A 15,954-nucleotide genomic window follows, 5' to 3' on the forward strand; every position below is an offset into this window, starting at 1 on the left:
AAAGAGGTTAAGTGACTTGCCCAATGTCACACAGCTAGTGTCTGAGGCTGGATTTGAACTGAGGTCTTTCTTTTTTCCCCCACTTAACAGTATTTTATTTTTTCCAATTACATGTAAAGATAGTTTTCAACATTCACTTTCATAAGATTTTGAGTTCCAATTTTTTTTCTTCCTCTCTCCCTTCCCTCCCCCCTCCCCAAGATGGCAAGCAATCTGATACAGGCTATACATATACAAGCATATTAAACATATTTCCACATTAATCATGTTGTGAAAGAAGAATCAGAACAAAAGGGAAAAACCATAAGAAAGAAAAACAAAAACAAAAAAGAGAAAATAGTATGCTTTGATCTGCATTCAGACTCCACAATTTGTTCTCTGGATGTGGATAGCATTTTCCATCATGAGTCTCTTGGAATTGTCTTAGATCAATGCATTGTTGGTGGAGTTGTGAACTGATTCAATTATTCTGGAGAGCAATTTGGAACTATGCCCAAAGGGCTGTAAAACTGCGTATAGCCTTTGATCCAGCAATACTACTAGTAGGTCTATATCTCAAAGAGATCATAAAAAAGGGGAAAGGACCCATATGTACAAAAAATATTTATAGCAGCTCTTTTTGAGGTGGCAAAGAATTGGAAATTGAAGGGATGCCCATCAATTGGAGGATGGCTGATCAAGTTGTGGTATACGAATGTTATGGAATAGTATTGTTCCATAAGAAATGGTGAACAGGCAATTTCAGAAAAACCTGGAAAGACTTACAAGAACTGATGCTGAATGAAATAGGCAGAACCAGGAGAACATTGTACACAGTAAAAGCAACATTGTTCGATGACTGACTTTGTTAGACTTAGCTCTTCTCAGCAATGCAATGATCTAAGATAGTTCCAAAAGACTCATGATGGAAAATGCTATCCACTTTCACAACATGACTAATGTGGAAATAAGTTTAATATGATTGTACATTTATAGACTATATCAGATTGGAATGTATGGGAAGGGGGAAAGTCAGGGAGGAGAGAAAATTTAGAACTGAAAATCTTAAAAAAGTGAATGTTGAAAACTAAAAATAAATAAATAATTTTTTTAAAAAAAGGAATTGTCTTAGATCATTGCACTGCTGAGAAGAGCTAAGTCTAACAAAGTCAGTCATCAAACAATGTTGCTTTTACTGTGTACAATGTTCTTCTGGTTCTGCTCATTTCATGCAGCATCAGTTCATGTAAGTCTTTCCAGGTTTTTCTGAAATTGCCTATTCACCATTTCTTATGGAACAATACTATTCCATAACATTCGTATACCACAACTTGATCAGCCATTCCCCAATTGATGGGCATCCCTTCAATTTCTAATTCTTTGCCACCACAACAAGAGCTGCTATAAATATTTTTGTACATGTGGGTCCTTTACCCTTTTTTATGATTTCTTTGGGATACAGATCTAGTAGTGGTATTGCTGGATCAAAGGGTATGCATAATTTTATAGCCCTTTGGGCATATGAACTCAGGTCTTTCTTGACTCCAAGTCTAACACTGTGCAGTATACCACCTTGCTGCCTTAAAAGTGATCTGCAGGGGGCAGCTAGGTGGTACAGTGGATAGAGCATTGGCCCAGGAGTCAGGAGGATCTGAGTTCAAATCCAGCCTCAGACACATAATACTCACTAGCTGTGTGTGACTTGGGGCAAACCACTTAACCCCAATTTCCTCACCAAAAAACAAACAACAACAACAAAAAAAAGTGATCTGCATAGACAATAACTGAACCCATGAAAGCTAATGAGAACACCAAAGGAGAAAGCATAAAAAGTAATGAGGGCCTCACATGGGAAATGAATGTGAGCTAGCAGAGAAGATCAGACAGGCAGGAGAAGAATGAAGAGAGCACATCATAGAAACCAAAGGATGAGAGAGTATCAAGAAGAAGGGACTAGTTAACATTGTTGAAAGCTGCAGAAAGAGATGTGATACCAGAAGCAACAGCTGGCTGCCAGCTCACCCTTACCAGCAGCCAGAAACTAGTGCCAAAGGAACTGGAGGCAATATGGAGCTTCCTGACTCTCAAAGCCAGGGCCCAAAATGGCAGATATGAAATGGGGTTACCCAACCTGATTCCTGCTCCAGAGAGTTTGTACCACAGAATAAGCCCAGGTAATCTAACCTGAAGCCTGCAAGCACTGAGAAAAGACCTACTCCTGGGAAAATATGAGTAAATAGAAGAAAATGCCAAACACAATGAATATGATAGATTAAGAGAAATTTAAGAAGTAATCCCAGGTGAAAAGATGCTGAGAAAAAAACTGGGTTGGCCGTAAGTACTATAAGAAAGAATGGAAAAAATAAAGCAAGAGATAAAAACAAAATTAGAATGGAAACATGAGATCCAAAGGGAAAAAACTAGAAAGAGAATAAGAGAAGGTGGAAAATCTTACATAAGCATTCCTTGAAAAACAGAATGGAACTAATGATTCCATGAGACAATAAGAAACATTAGAATTAGTAGAGTAGTAATAAATGATAACAAAAAAGGAAGAAAAGGCTTTTAATGAAACAAAAAATACACAAAAGAAAGAAGTTCAGAAAGAGGCACAGACAAGCATTGTGGAAACTGTTGTTTGTCCTTTGTTTTGGAAGAGGACAATGTCTTGACTTGTTTGTGAATTGGACTCAAGTGAGGCAGAGTTGCACAAAGTCATCAGCCTCACTCTCTCTTCCAGAATCACATAAGTCCAGTGGCAGGACAAAAGTCAGGATGATTGGTGATGGCCTAGGATGCAGTGGATGACCTTGGCATCTTCAATGTCTGACCAAGCTCTAAGTACTCCACAGTGCCTGCCAGCCACCTTCATGACCATTGGAACAAATTGTTCTCAACCAACCATTCTGCTGGGGGAAGTCTTCACATGCTTAAGGTAGATATCCTAACTCACCAATGGGTTTGAAGCTTGTGGGTTACCCTCAACCTGGTTTAGCCCATCTGCTCAGATAGTTTTACCAGGGTGTGGCTGCTGTGCATGCTATAGCTTCTTGGAGCCACAGGTGAGAGCTGGGTGAAGGTGGACACCAAAAGTGGATGAGCGGCCCTGAAAAGGGCTTGGCAAGCCCTCACATGAAGGGCTTGTCCTACCTTAACACCCCATATGCCCCAAAACTTAATATATACTAAAAATCAAAGTGTGTAAAATAAAGTTTAATTATAAACTCCTTTTTTTCTGTTCTTTGTACATGGAAACGTTCATGTTTATTAAAGTCATCATAATTAATTTTATAAATTAAAAAATAAAGCTAGAAAACAGCAGCAAAGTCAAAGAGGATGAAGACAGAGAAAATGTAATTGGATTTTGCACTTCAGAAATCATTAGTAACCTAGAACAGAACAGTTTCAACAGAACTGTAGGGTCAAAAGCCAAAACTGGGTTGAGGAATAAATGGAAGTAAGGAGCTGGATGTAGTTCACTCTAGGAGCTTAGGAGTTTAAAGAAGAAATGTGGAACGGTAGCTTGAGGGTGGAGTAAAAGTTAAGAACTGGAAAAAAAGCATGTGGGCATGTTTATAAGTAGGGAAGGATCCTGTAGATAAGGAAAGATTAAATAGGTAGGGGATGGAGGAAATGATTCATGGAGCCAGCACTCAGAAGAAATGGATAGAATTAAAGGTACAGTTAAAGGAATTGGTTTTGACCAGGATTACTTTTTCCTTAGAAACTAAATCAAAGGAGAGAATAGGTGAAAATGTATCTGGCTTTTGTACTCCAGTGTAGGAGAGATGAGGGAATTCACAATGAATAGTCTTTTTAAGAGAATCTTTTTTTTTGAGAAAAATTAAATCCTATCCTTTAGGCTACTGGTGCTCACTATTATCAAAAGAATAATTATGATGACAATGGTGAATTTATGAACATTTTAGAGATTGGTAAAATATTTGGTGATTAAATGTATAAGGTAAAATTATTTAGGTTATTAAAAGCTGCTAGACACATGGAACATGTGTGGATTTTAAATGAGAATGTTTTAAATGTCTGCCATTAAATTAGCAAATGGAAAATCAGAGAGAGGTCAGGATTGAAAAACTCTTAGAAAAAGAGCTTGTATGCCATGCCTATCTTTATATCTCTATCATCTAGAACCATAATTTGAATAATAGGTGTAAATGAAATGAGTAAATATTTTGTTACAGTGGAGCTGACTGGAGAAATTGTATAGCAAGAAAAAAAAGATATGACTGAAGATAGAGGAGGAAAGAATCCTTTGTTAGTTAATATGAACAGCTAGTGGAAATTGAGTTTTGGGAGTTAGGAAGGCCTAGATTCAAATGGTTACTCTGTGATCCTGAGTATCATTTAATCTCTCCTTGTCCTAGGCAACTGTAAGAATAAAAGACAGAGTAGGTGCAGATATGAATTTCTTATAAAGGGAGTTTCTTCCTTTTAGAGTTCCTGTTACCAGTGAAATCACATGTCCGCTAAAACAACAACTATAGATTTATATTTGTTCCTTTCAATGGGTCTGATCTCAACCTCTCTATGACTGCCTTTCCTGTCCTCCTTTATGTTCCTTAGAGTGAATTCATCCAACCTACTGGAGTGGGAGAGGAGACTTCCTTAATTTCTTCTTAAACGAATGGAGCTCTTCGGCTAGCCACCTGTCAATCCCTCTTCTAATTTAATAGGACATTTAAAAGATTCTGGTTTATGATCCATAGATTTCATGTGTCTAGGAGCATTAAAAATAAAAAAAGAAATTTAGGTCTCCAGGTGTAGGTGTTTTGAGGCAATGGGGTTAAGTGACTTGCCAAGGGTCACACAACTAGTGAGTGTCATATGTCTGAGGCTGCATTTGAACTCAGGTCCTCCTGACTTCAGGGCCTGCACTACCTAGCTGCCCCTAGGTGTAGCTTTTAAACTTTATTTTTAGTATCGATTTTTAAAAATTTTGAGTTCCCAATTCTTTCTCCCTTCACCCATTGAGAAGGTAACAAGAATGATACCCAATATACATGTGCAGTCATGCAAAACATATTTCCATATTAGCTATGTTGCAAATAATGCAAGAAAAATAAAGTGAAAAATATGCTTCAATCTGTATCAGTTCTCTCTCTGGAGGGAAGGGATAGCATTTTTCATTATGGGTCCTTTGGAATTGACTTAGATCACTTTTAATCATAGCAGCTTAGTCTTTCACAGTTGATCATCGTTACAATATCGCTGTTGTTGTGAACAATGTTCTAGTTCTGCTCACTTAAATCACCAATTCATACGTTCCCAGATTTTGCTGAAACCAACCCTCTCATCATTTCTTATAGCACAATAGTATTAGGAGCATCTTTTAATCATCAAAATGGCCCTTTTCTTATCACCTTATTACTGTTTCCTTACCTCAGCCAAGGCTTTTGCTGCTGAAGGACAAATGTAAGAGGAACTGAATTTGGCTGTGGAGGAAAAATTTCCTAAATGATATAAAGAAAATTATTATGTGATGAAGTTCAAAATCCTCCATCCACCACATTCTCCTCCCTCTATACATCGTGTGGTAATAAATATTGAAAGAATAATGCAAGACCGATTTCTATATTTGATTATTTTTGTATATATGACTATAGGATTGAAGAGTGGAAAGCTTAATAATAGCTAAAAACAACAGCAACCATTTTTATAGCTTTACATTTTGCTAAGCCCTTTATAAATATGACTTGATCCTCACGACAACGCTGGAAAGTAGGTGCTCTTATTATCCCCATTTTACAGATGAAAAAACAGAGGCTATATGATTTGCCCAGGGTCAAAGGGCCAGTTAAGTGTCTGAGGCCAAATCTAAACTCAGGTCTTCCTCAAGACCAGTTTAAGGACGTGGGTTCAAGCATGGGGCTCCAGGGCAGCAGTGAACACAGCACTCATTTCGTTTCGAGGTTTTTTTGGGGGGCTGTGTAGCCCCTTGGCCACGGTTCAGTGCTCGGGCCCCGCGCCCTGGTCCCCGGCTCAGGTAGAGGCCAGGCCGGGTCTCTCAAAGGCGCCGGTCGCTCGTGCCAAGCCTGTGACGAAGGAAGGCCTCTCTGCCAGGCATGCCAACCCTCCAGGCAAAGAACAAACAGGTCCATCAGGCCGGCCCCGTCAGTACCCCACAACCCGCCCCAAGGAAAGGAGGGCGGGGAGAAGGAAGAAGGCCCGACGAAGGGACAGGCCTCCCTGGCCATCCGCTAAAGCTGTGACCATTCAGGCTCGGACGACGTTTCAAGTTACAATTTACACATGCGCAAAGCGCCCCGCCCTCAGGCCTCAGACACCCCCGCCCCCGGGCGCTTCAGGCAGAGGGCCGTGCGCAGCGCAGAGAAGGCCGCACACCCCGCGGGCGCCGAGGCAGCTCCCGGGTCGCGGCGATCGGGCCGCACGTAGTTCGAGGCTCTCGTCCTCCACCCCTCCCTATCCCGGAGGGGCGGGGCGGAGTCACGTGACGCAGCCCTCCGGGCCGGAGCCTGGGCTGCTCTCCCCCACTCCCCGCACCGGTGGGAGGGTCACGTGGGCGGTGCTGCTGCTAGGGTAAGTGACTGTTCCCGACTGCGGGGAAGGAGAGTCTTCGCCGCCTTCGCCGCCGCCGCCGCCGCTGCCGCCGCCGCCGCCACCGCCACCGCCGGACGGGGCGGGGGTGGGGATTCCGGTGCTGCGGCCTCCGCCATCACCTTCCTGCTTGCGTCTCCAAGGCTCTCGCTCTGACCGCCATGGAGCAGGGCTGGGCCCCCAAGGCAACAGCCGCTGTCTCCACATTGTGAGGCGTAGCCGCTGCCACCGTCGCCTCCTCCGAGGGCCTCTGGGGCTTCCTGGGCCTCGCTTCTCGCCGCCGCCGCTGCCGCCGTCGTTGGTTCCTCGCCTTCTGGGCCGCTCCTCCGTCCGCCAGCTCGGCCCCTCGGGGCCAGGCCTAGATGTGTGCTCGGTGAGAGGCCCAGGCCGAGTCGAAGGCCCGCGGCCCGGGACGCCGCCACCGCCAACGCCACCGTCACCGGGACATGGTTTGGGCCTAGCGGAGCCGGGATAGGAGGTGAGAGGCTCTCCGGACCGCGGGGCTGCCCGGGCCCAGGCCTTGGCCGGCCCCGCTCCGTCGAGCGTCGCGAGCGAGGGGGGAGGAGCCGGGGCGGTGGGCTTGGTGCTGCCCCTCTCCGCGGGGTCCCCTCCCCCCCCCCCCCCCCCCCCCCCCCCCAGACCCCTTTCTGCGTTTCTCCATCTCCGCACTTGCCCCTAGTCGCTTGCTTGGTGGGTCTCATTTTTTAAACGTCCAGCTAGTCTCTAGTTTGACCAAGTTCTCTTTAGCGAAAGAGAAAATGGGCCCTGATTTAGAGCATTTTTTGCCCCAATAGTTTTTGTTTTCTCTCTAGGGTTCTTAGACAACCTCCGCCATTCTTTTTTTTTTTTAACCTGTAATGAATTAATCTTGTAAAAATAGCACTCGGGGGGGGGGAAGGGTGTGTAATTGCAATATGTAATTGAAGGCCTCCCTCCCCCCCAGGTATCCACATATAATCGTGAAAGCATTCCCCCACACCTCCAAATAGCTGTTTCCACACTACACTTCAGTTGCCTGTAGTTGGATATTAATGTTTAGGCTGTCTACTTGCTGCTAGTCGCGGGGGTTAATCTCCTCCAGTAATTGACGTCAGTGCTTTGTTCCTTCCACTTTGCTGTGTTTCAGGCTCTAAGGATGGATTATAGGCTAGATGATTTTGAGAAGAGCCTCCTTTGCTCTTTCTTTCACAAAAGACTTTTATAGGGGAATAGAGGTGGCAATGTGAACTTCGAATTTCTGGGTGGGAGCAGTGTGAAGGGCAAGAGTTAACATTGTTTCTGTTAAGGGTGTGTGTGACTTTTTACCCTGTTTGGGGAAATTTAAGCCGATTTAAAATGTTCAAAGGAAAATTGAGTTATATTTTACAGATTCCAAGTCTATGGGTAGACTCCCCCTCCCCAAATGTTTGTTTTTAGTGTTAAATTGCCTAAAATGTTCTTATATTTTGCTAATGGAATTGTTTACTCAACTGCCATTCAATATACTCATGGCGAAACATTTTAGTTTTTCTAACTTTATAAATTCAGAGATTGAGGGAAAAGCTTTTGTGTTTGAGTGACTGCTTAGAATCATCTCTGGTTATTTATAGGCTTAAAAGAAATCTTCAGAAGTGGGCGCTTGGCTCCTTGAAGAGCTGATCCCTTTAAATTTCTCACTTCCACCTTCCTCCATAAAAATGTCCAGCGATATCAACAAATTATTCCTACCATCTTTTTCAGTGTCAAGTTTTATCCAGTATTCAAAACAAGTTAAAACATTCTTTCACATAGAAAGTTTCATATAACTTCTGGGGTTTGCAGCCCAAAGATTTTGATATTGTTAGTTCTCTGGGGAACAGTACCTTACTCTTCATAAAAGCAAGAATTTGCTGAGTTGCTTGGAACTATACTTCTCCTAGCCACTCTTTTGGGTGCTGAAAACACTGAGCTGGGTTAATTACCAAGTGGGATGTAAATATGGTTTTCTTTCTTTCGTCAAGCACTGTAATTAATGGAAAATAATGAGATACTGAAAGATTTTTAGCAAACATCAAATTCTACTGTTTGACTAAAGGAAGAATAATTTTTGCCTCCTATTTAGTAGGGTTTTAAATATTGAATAGAATATTAACTTTCTTCAGGTTAACTTGACAGCAAATGTGGTAGTATTGTGAAACTGAGGAAGATAGAAATTTCATAGGATAGGAATTGGGGAATGAGAATGGGGAAAAATATGGTTAGACATCATCATCCTTTGTAATAGAGTGCTTCTAAAAATTGCATTTCTTCTACTTGTCAAAGTTTTATGGAAATTTTTGTAATTTCATGTATATGTCAGATTACAAAGAAAGTGGGCATTTTTCATAGTTTTATGAAGTTAAGTTCATACTCAATTCAGAACTTGAGTCTCTCAAGTTCTGTGGCTCTACTGTTCACAAAACCTAAGCAATTTGATGGTTTTTTTGGTGGGGAGCAGAGAACCCTGAATAACTGTGTTGAAATGTTTGTGTGTTTTAAGCTGAAATAGCTCAGTATTGGGGTTTTATATACATACATACATATATATATGTTGGTGTTATCTCCCTGATACAGCAGGCATAATCTTACTGTGAAAACTGTTTCCTAAAGCTTGTAAAAGTTTCCTAATTTTTTAATCCCTTCTCAGTATTAAATTTCACCCACTCACTTTTTCCTCTGATAAATTAGAAGAATCACTTGGTCACTTGAAATTTTTTGGCCAGGTTTGGAGTTATTGTGAAATTGGGTGTAGTCAGTGACTGAAGGGTGTACCGGGAGCTAGCCTGACCAGTTACCCTGCTACGTTTTCCCTCTTGTAGGGTATTCTTCCCCACTTTTAGTAAGTGAAACTTCACAGATCCACCTTTCTTAGATGTTCAAAATGTACTAAAGGGTGGTAAGTATATATGGAAGACAAGTCAAAGGTTATATATAGTTATAGGATCATAAACCTAGAGCTGGAAGGGACCTCAGAGTCCATTTAGGGTACAGATGAGGAAACTAATGTCTGTGGAGATTAAGTGACTTGCCCAAGGTCACACTGGCAGTAAACATTAAAAGCAGGATTTGAAACCCAAATCCTTTTTTGGCGAAATTATCTGTATTCCTCAATGTGCCTTGGTTTTCAGCTCAGTAACTCCCTAAAAATAATTTTTTAAATAAAAATAATTTTTATAGAGAGCTGTTGGCACAGGCACATAAATTCTGCAGCTCTCCTGTTAGCCATTTGAAATTTTATAAAAATATTTTTGTATTGAAACTCAGTCACAAAATGAAATTTGTGAGAAGAAAACAAATTTGTATGTTATTCATATCTGTTTAATTCGTTAGCTATACTTTCACACTACTTTTATACTGTAGAAATAACACAACCTACAAAACCTTCGAAAAGTACCAAAGGAAGGAATTTGTTGGTTCGAAGGTAAGGCTTTGTAGGTTAGTTGTCTGCCTCCTGAGTTGTTTCATGAGCCATCAGTGTTTGAAAAGAGATGAACTCAACCGACATCTAATGTTTGCTAAATCTAATGTATTCTAAACTTTGATGACCTATAAACTTATTTTCATGGAGTCATTTCCTAAAATAGAATAAAAGAACAACCTTGTGCACATTTTTAGAGTTTGGTAGAAAAGACCTAGGGATTGATTAGTTTGCATAGGAGATAAATTACATTGGGTTCTTCATCCTTGAAGACTAGTCTGGTTTTGACTGATCTCTCAAAGACTTATTTAAGGTCTGTAGGCCTAAACAGACCACTTACTTGCAGGAATCTGTATCCTTGAACTGAACTAACTGTTGACCTTGATTATTCTGAGTCAAACTGGTGCTATCACTTTTTGGGGTACAGTGAAAGGGATCCTTGAAAAATCGGAATAAAAGAAATACTGGCTGTGGTGTGTGATTGGTGAGAAAGGCAGTAAATTGTAGAAGTCTACAAAAGTTCACCATGGCAATGAATAAATAAGCACTAACAGTAACATTCGTATTTCATTCTGTATGAGATTGCTTGAGAAGGGAGTATGGCATAGAAATTAAAGAGTTTGTCTCAGAGTCCAGTCCTGCCTCTTAACAGTAAACCTGGGTAGGTTACTTAACCTCTCTAGGCAGCTCTTAAGATTATGTGTTGCAGAGAAAGTGCTAACTGACCTACATTGGTAGATGGAGTTTCTTCATTTAAGGGTTCCCTATATCAGTGAAATCAAAGGTCTAGTCCCTATCTTTATCCTGTTAGATTCTTCAGCGCAACTATCCATCACAAAGTCTATAGCCTTGAGTCTAGATTTTCCTGGAATGGAAGTCACAGAAAAATGTCTCCTCTTATTCTCTTAATCTTGGTTGTGGTGATCCATCTTTGGACGGTCTTAGCCTTGTGCTTTGTGTGTCACGTCTGAAGAAACAGATTTGAAAGCACAGTGTGGTAACTAATCCTCTCTAATCCTTAATCTTGGGGGAAGAAGGCAGACGCTAGTCTGAATTAGTGGCAAATCTAAATTATAAAATCCCTTGAAAGAAATGAAAGTTTATTATTTAATGTTTCAAAAACTAACATATTCAAGTAGTTGCCCTATTTAGTGTACTTTAATAAATGTTTTTAATTTGTAAGAGAAATGCAAATTTTAGCTTAGCCTGGTTCTTCCCCTCCCTCTTTAATATTTCATTTATCTTTGGGGACAGGTTGTTGCATGAGAATATTTATAAATTGGATTGTAGAATTTCAGAGTTAAAAGGGACCTTGACAGCCATTTGGTCTAGTCCATATTTAAAAAAAAAAAAAAAGCGCCCACTACAGTACCAAACAGATAGTCACATAGTTTTTATTTGAAGAACTTTTGAAGGCTTTAATTGCTTGGGAATTATTTTCTAACATTGGGCCTAAATTTTCTGTCTTTGCAGTTTCTACCCATTGCTCCTAATTCTGCCCATTGCGGCAAGCAAAATAAGGCTAATCCCTCTTTCTTGTGACAACCCTTCCACTACTTGAAAATAGCTGTTATATATCCACTGAGTCTTTTCTACTCCAGGATAAACATCCCATTTCCTTCAGTTAGTCTTCTCATTTGACCTGGACCAGGTATTTCACCATTCTTGTTGCCATCCCCTGGACAATCTCTAGTTTTATCAACTTTCTTCCTAAAATGTGGTGCCAGTGTGAACATAATATAGACAGATGGGGTCTGACCAGGATTGAGTAGAATTACTATCATGTCTTTATTCCTGGAAGGTGTTCCTTTTTTAATGCAGCTTAAATTTATATTTATTTAAATTTTATTTAGCTGCCATATTACATTGTTGACTTTTTGAGCTTGCAGGGCACCAAAATTCCTGGATCTTTTCCCCCACAAACTGTGTCCCTCAGATTCAACACAAGAGGGAATGCGGCTGGGAAAGACAAAGTAAGTTGTCTGTGGTTACATAACAAGTTAGTGGTGGAGCCAAGAGTAAAAACCAGTTCACTTGACTCATAACTCAGGTCTCTTTCTACTATACTGTGATTTTGGTTGTAGTATCTTTGGATCAGAGGTAAAGTAGTATTTCTGTGTTTAGTGACAGTAGTGAAACCTGCTGAACTTTATATTAATAGTTATGTAGACAAAGAAAATAGATGTTTTTGATTTCTATTATATCAGTTCTAAATTTTGTTCCTGAAACAACTTCATAGTGTTTATTCATTTGCTTGGTGCTCTGAAGGAATGTTAAGCTAAACTTTTTACATTCTCATATTGTCACTGGGTCAACAAACATTTGTTAGGAAATTTCACTGTGCTAAAATGTTGGAAATACAAAGATAAGCAAAAGCAGTTCTTGCCCTTAGGAGCTCATGATAGGAGACACGATATATAAATAACTAGGTATATGCAAGCTGCACACACATGTGGACTAGTATATATTAATTTGAATACATGATTGTGTGCACATGTATAGTAAGACGTGTTTGTACATTCAAATTAAACCTCTTAATTTACATTAGGAAGTCTTAGATTGTCTAGAAAAAGCACAGTGTAGTGGAAAGAGCACTGTATTGTTAGAGTCAAAGGATCTGAGTTTGAACCTTGGACAAGTCACTTCCTTTGTACTAAATTTCTTCATATGTAAAATGAAAGCTGACTATTTAATGTACTTTAATAAATGTTTACAATTTATAGAAAAAAAATTTTAGCTTAGCCTAGTTCTTGTCTTTCTCTCTCCCCCTTATTTCATTTATCTTTTGGGGACAAGTTGTTGCATGAGAGTAATTAAATTAGATCACAGAATTTCAGAGTTGAAGGGGACCTTGACAACCATTTGTTCTAGCCCATAATAAAAAAGAGTGACCGGTACACAACAGTAGTTGTGCAGTCTTTGTTTGAAGACCTTATGAGCAGCCTGCTTCACATGACTTAGATATAAAATCACATCATAAACAAATTAGAAAACCATGAAGAAATTTATCTATGGATAGTAGAAAAGTTTGTGATAAAACAAGCAATAGAGAGGATCACAGAAGACAAAATAGACAATTTGGATTACATAAAATTTAAAAGTTTTTGCACAGACAAATCTAATGCATCTAAGATTAAAAGGGAAACATTTAACTGGGAAAAAAATAGCAAGTTTCTCGAATAAAGGTTTCATCTCTAAGACATATAAGGAACTGAATTAAATTTATAAGAAAAGGAGCCATTCTCCATTTGATAAATGGTTAGAGGATATGATCAGTTCTCAGGGAAGATATCCAAGCTATTTTAACCTTATGGAAAATGCTGCAAGTCACAGGAAATAAAAATTAAAACAACTTTGACGTTCCATCTAACAGACTGATTGGTTTGGCACAGTTGTTGTTGTTGTTGTTGTTATAAAGGAAATTGACAGATGTTGGAAAGGCTGTAGGCATATTGATAGGTTGTTGGTAGAGCTGTGAATTTGTTCTAACCATTTTGGAAAGCACTTTGGAACTCTACCCCAAAAGTTACTACCATGCCCATGCTTTGACTTAGCAATACTATTAGGAGGTCTGTACCCCAAGGGGATCAAAAAACGGGGAACAGGTCCAATATGTACAAAAAAGTTTTATAGCAGCTCTTTTTGTGTTAATGAAGAACTGGAAACTAAGGGGCTCCCCATTGATTGGGAATAGCTGGACAAATTGTAGTATAGAATACTATGGAGAAAGATTATTTCAGAGATGTCTAGGAAGACTTGTATGGACTGATGCAGAATGAAGTAAGAATCAGGAGAACATCAACATTGTAAAAATGATCAATTTTTAAAGACTTAACTCTGATGAATTTTATCTACCCATTTCCTGATAAGAGGAATGGATTATTATGTGGAATGAGACCATTTTTGGACATAGCCAGGATAGAAATGTGTTTTGCATGACTATGCATATTTGCTGTGAGGGTTTTGTTAATTTTTTTCTCTGAATGGGGATGGACAAGAAAAAAAAAACCTTGATAATTAAAAACATTTTTAAAGGGAAAAAAACCCATAACAATAAGGTATAAATAAAATGTTAGTCAAATACCAAGAAGGGAGAAGTTTTGGGCCAAGGAATTCAAAAGTTCATAGGGCTTAGGCTTGGAAAGATCCTCAATAAGAATAATAATACTTTTACATAGGATAAAAATTTTTTGTAAGATTGGAAAGATAGTAAAGGGCCAGGTTTTGAAGAGATTTAAATATCAGAAGATTTTTTTTTTATTTGACTCTGGAAGTGATAGGCAGCCACTGGAGTCGATTGAACAGGGGAGTGACGTGATTGAACCTACCATTAAGGAAAATCACTTACCAGTTGAGTGGAGGAGACCTGAGGCTGGGAGACCAATAGTCAGTTAATGAACATTTATTAATCCTGACTATATGCCAGCCACTGTGCTAAGCACTGAGGATACAAAAAGAAACAAAAGACAGTCCATGCCCTCGCAGAGTTCACAGTTTAATGGGAGAAAAAACATGAAAACAATTATGTACAAACATACTCTATACAGAATAACTAGGAATTTAGAAAGGGAAGGTGCTAGAATTAAGAGGGTGTAGGAAAAGTTAATAGATGACTTTTAGTTAGGATTTTAATGAAGCCAAGAGGCAAAGATGAGGAGAGAACATTGTAGATGTGGGCAACCAGAGAAAATATCTGGAGCTGAAAAATGAAGTGTCTTGTTCATGAAATAACATGGAGGGTCGGTGTCAACTGTACCAAAGAAGTGGTGAAGTGTAAGGTGAAAGAAGATTGGAAATATAGGAGAGAGCAAGGGCTTTGAATGCTATACAGAACATTTTGTATTTGATCCTGGAAATAATAGGGAGCCTCTGGAATTTATTCAGTGGGGGGTGCCATGGCACTTTAGGAAAATCACTTTGGTGACTGAATTGAAGATGGGTTGAAGGAGGGAGAGATTTGAGTCAGGCAGACCCATTCGCAGGCTATTTAAATATTCCAGGTATGAGGTGATGAGGGCTTGTACTACAGGGGAGGCAGTGTCAGAGGACAGATAGGGCCTTACACAAGAAATGTGAAGATTAAACAATAAAATTTGGCAACAGATTGGATATTGGGGTGATAGAGTGGAATCACAGATGACACTAAGGTTGGGAGCTTGGCAGACTAGGAGAATGACAGTAATAGTAAAGTTAGGAAGAGGAGAGGGTTTGGGGGGGAAATGAGTTACGTTTTGGACTTGTTGAGTTGAGAAATCTATTGGATATTCATTCAAAGTGTCCAGCTGAAGTTGGTTGATAATTTAGGACTGGAGCTTAAGAGCCTTGAGCTAGAAGAACTTGGAATCATCTGCATAAAGATGATTTATTGAATTAGTGTGAGCTGATTAGATCACTAAGTTAGAGAGGATGAAGAGAAAAGAAGAGAGGACCTAGGTTAGAACCCAAAGTTAGTGGATATGACAAGATCCAGCAAAGGAGACTGAAAAGGGAGAGGTCAGACAGCTAAGAGAAGAGTCACAAAAGCCAAGTAGAGGAGAGTATCCAGGAAGAGAAAGTGGTCAGTCGTGTCATGTGGAATAGAGAGGTCAAGAAGAACTTTGGAGAGAGCAGTTTCAGTAGAAAGATGGATAAATGGATAAAAAATATTTAATAAATGCTTATTATGTGCAAAGCATTGTGGTAAGTTCTGGGTATACAAATAGAAAAGCAATGGGGCAGCTAGGTGGTGCAGTAGATAGAACACTGGCTCTGGAGTCAGGAGGACCTGAGTTCAAATCCAGTCTCAGACACTTGACTCTTAACTAGCTCTGTGACCCTGTGCAAGTCACTTAACTCCAATTGCCTCCCCCCCCCCCACAAAAAAAAATAGAAAAGCAAGACAGTTCCTGCTGTCAAGGAGCTCATATTCTAAAGGGAGAAAGAACACATAAAGAGATTACAGGTCTGAGTTAGATATGGTCCTTGGGGTAGAGCAACAAAGCAGAAGG

At 39.9% G+C, this 15,954-nt stretch overlaps 1 protein-coding gene across 6 annotated transcripts in view; it reads left to right on the top strand.

Moving 5' to 3' along the window:
* The first annotated feature begins 6,930 nt into the window (after nucleotides 1-6,930).
* The window catches only part of AFF4 (AF4/FMR2 family member 4), a 107,316-nt gene continuing 98,292 nt past the window's right edge, over nucleotides 6,931-15,954 (top strand). For 3 of the 6 annotated variants that reach the window (XM_027848992.1, XM_027848991.1, XM_027848993.1), the window contains exons 1-2: nucleotides 6,947-7,030; nucleotides 11,857-11,940. In XM_027848992.1, coding sequence (XP_027704793.1) covers nucleotides 11,921-11,940 — 20 coding nt within the window. In that variant the 5' untranslated portion in view covers nucleotides 6,947-7,030; nucleotides 11,857-11,920. Of the gene's footprint in view, nucleotides 7,031-11,856; nucleotides 11,941-15,954 lie in introns of all 6 variants that reach the window. The other 3 variants (XM_027848994.1, XM_027848996.1, XM_027848995.1) reach the window with 3 other exon arrangements.

Source organism: Vombatus ursinus, unplaced genomic scaffold, assembly GCF_900497805.2.
Source record: "Vombatus ursinus unplaced genomic scaffold, bare-nosed wombat genome assembly UNPS02007284.1, whole genome shotgun sequence".
In the NCBI taxonomy this organism is placed as follows: domain Eukaryota; kingdom Metazoa; phylum Chordata; class Mammalia; order Diprotodontia; family Vombatidae; genus Vombatus; species Vombatus ursinus.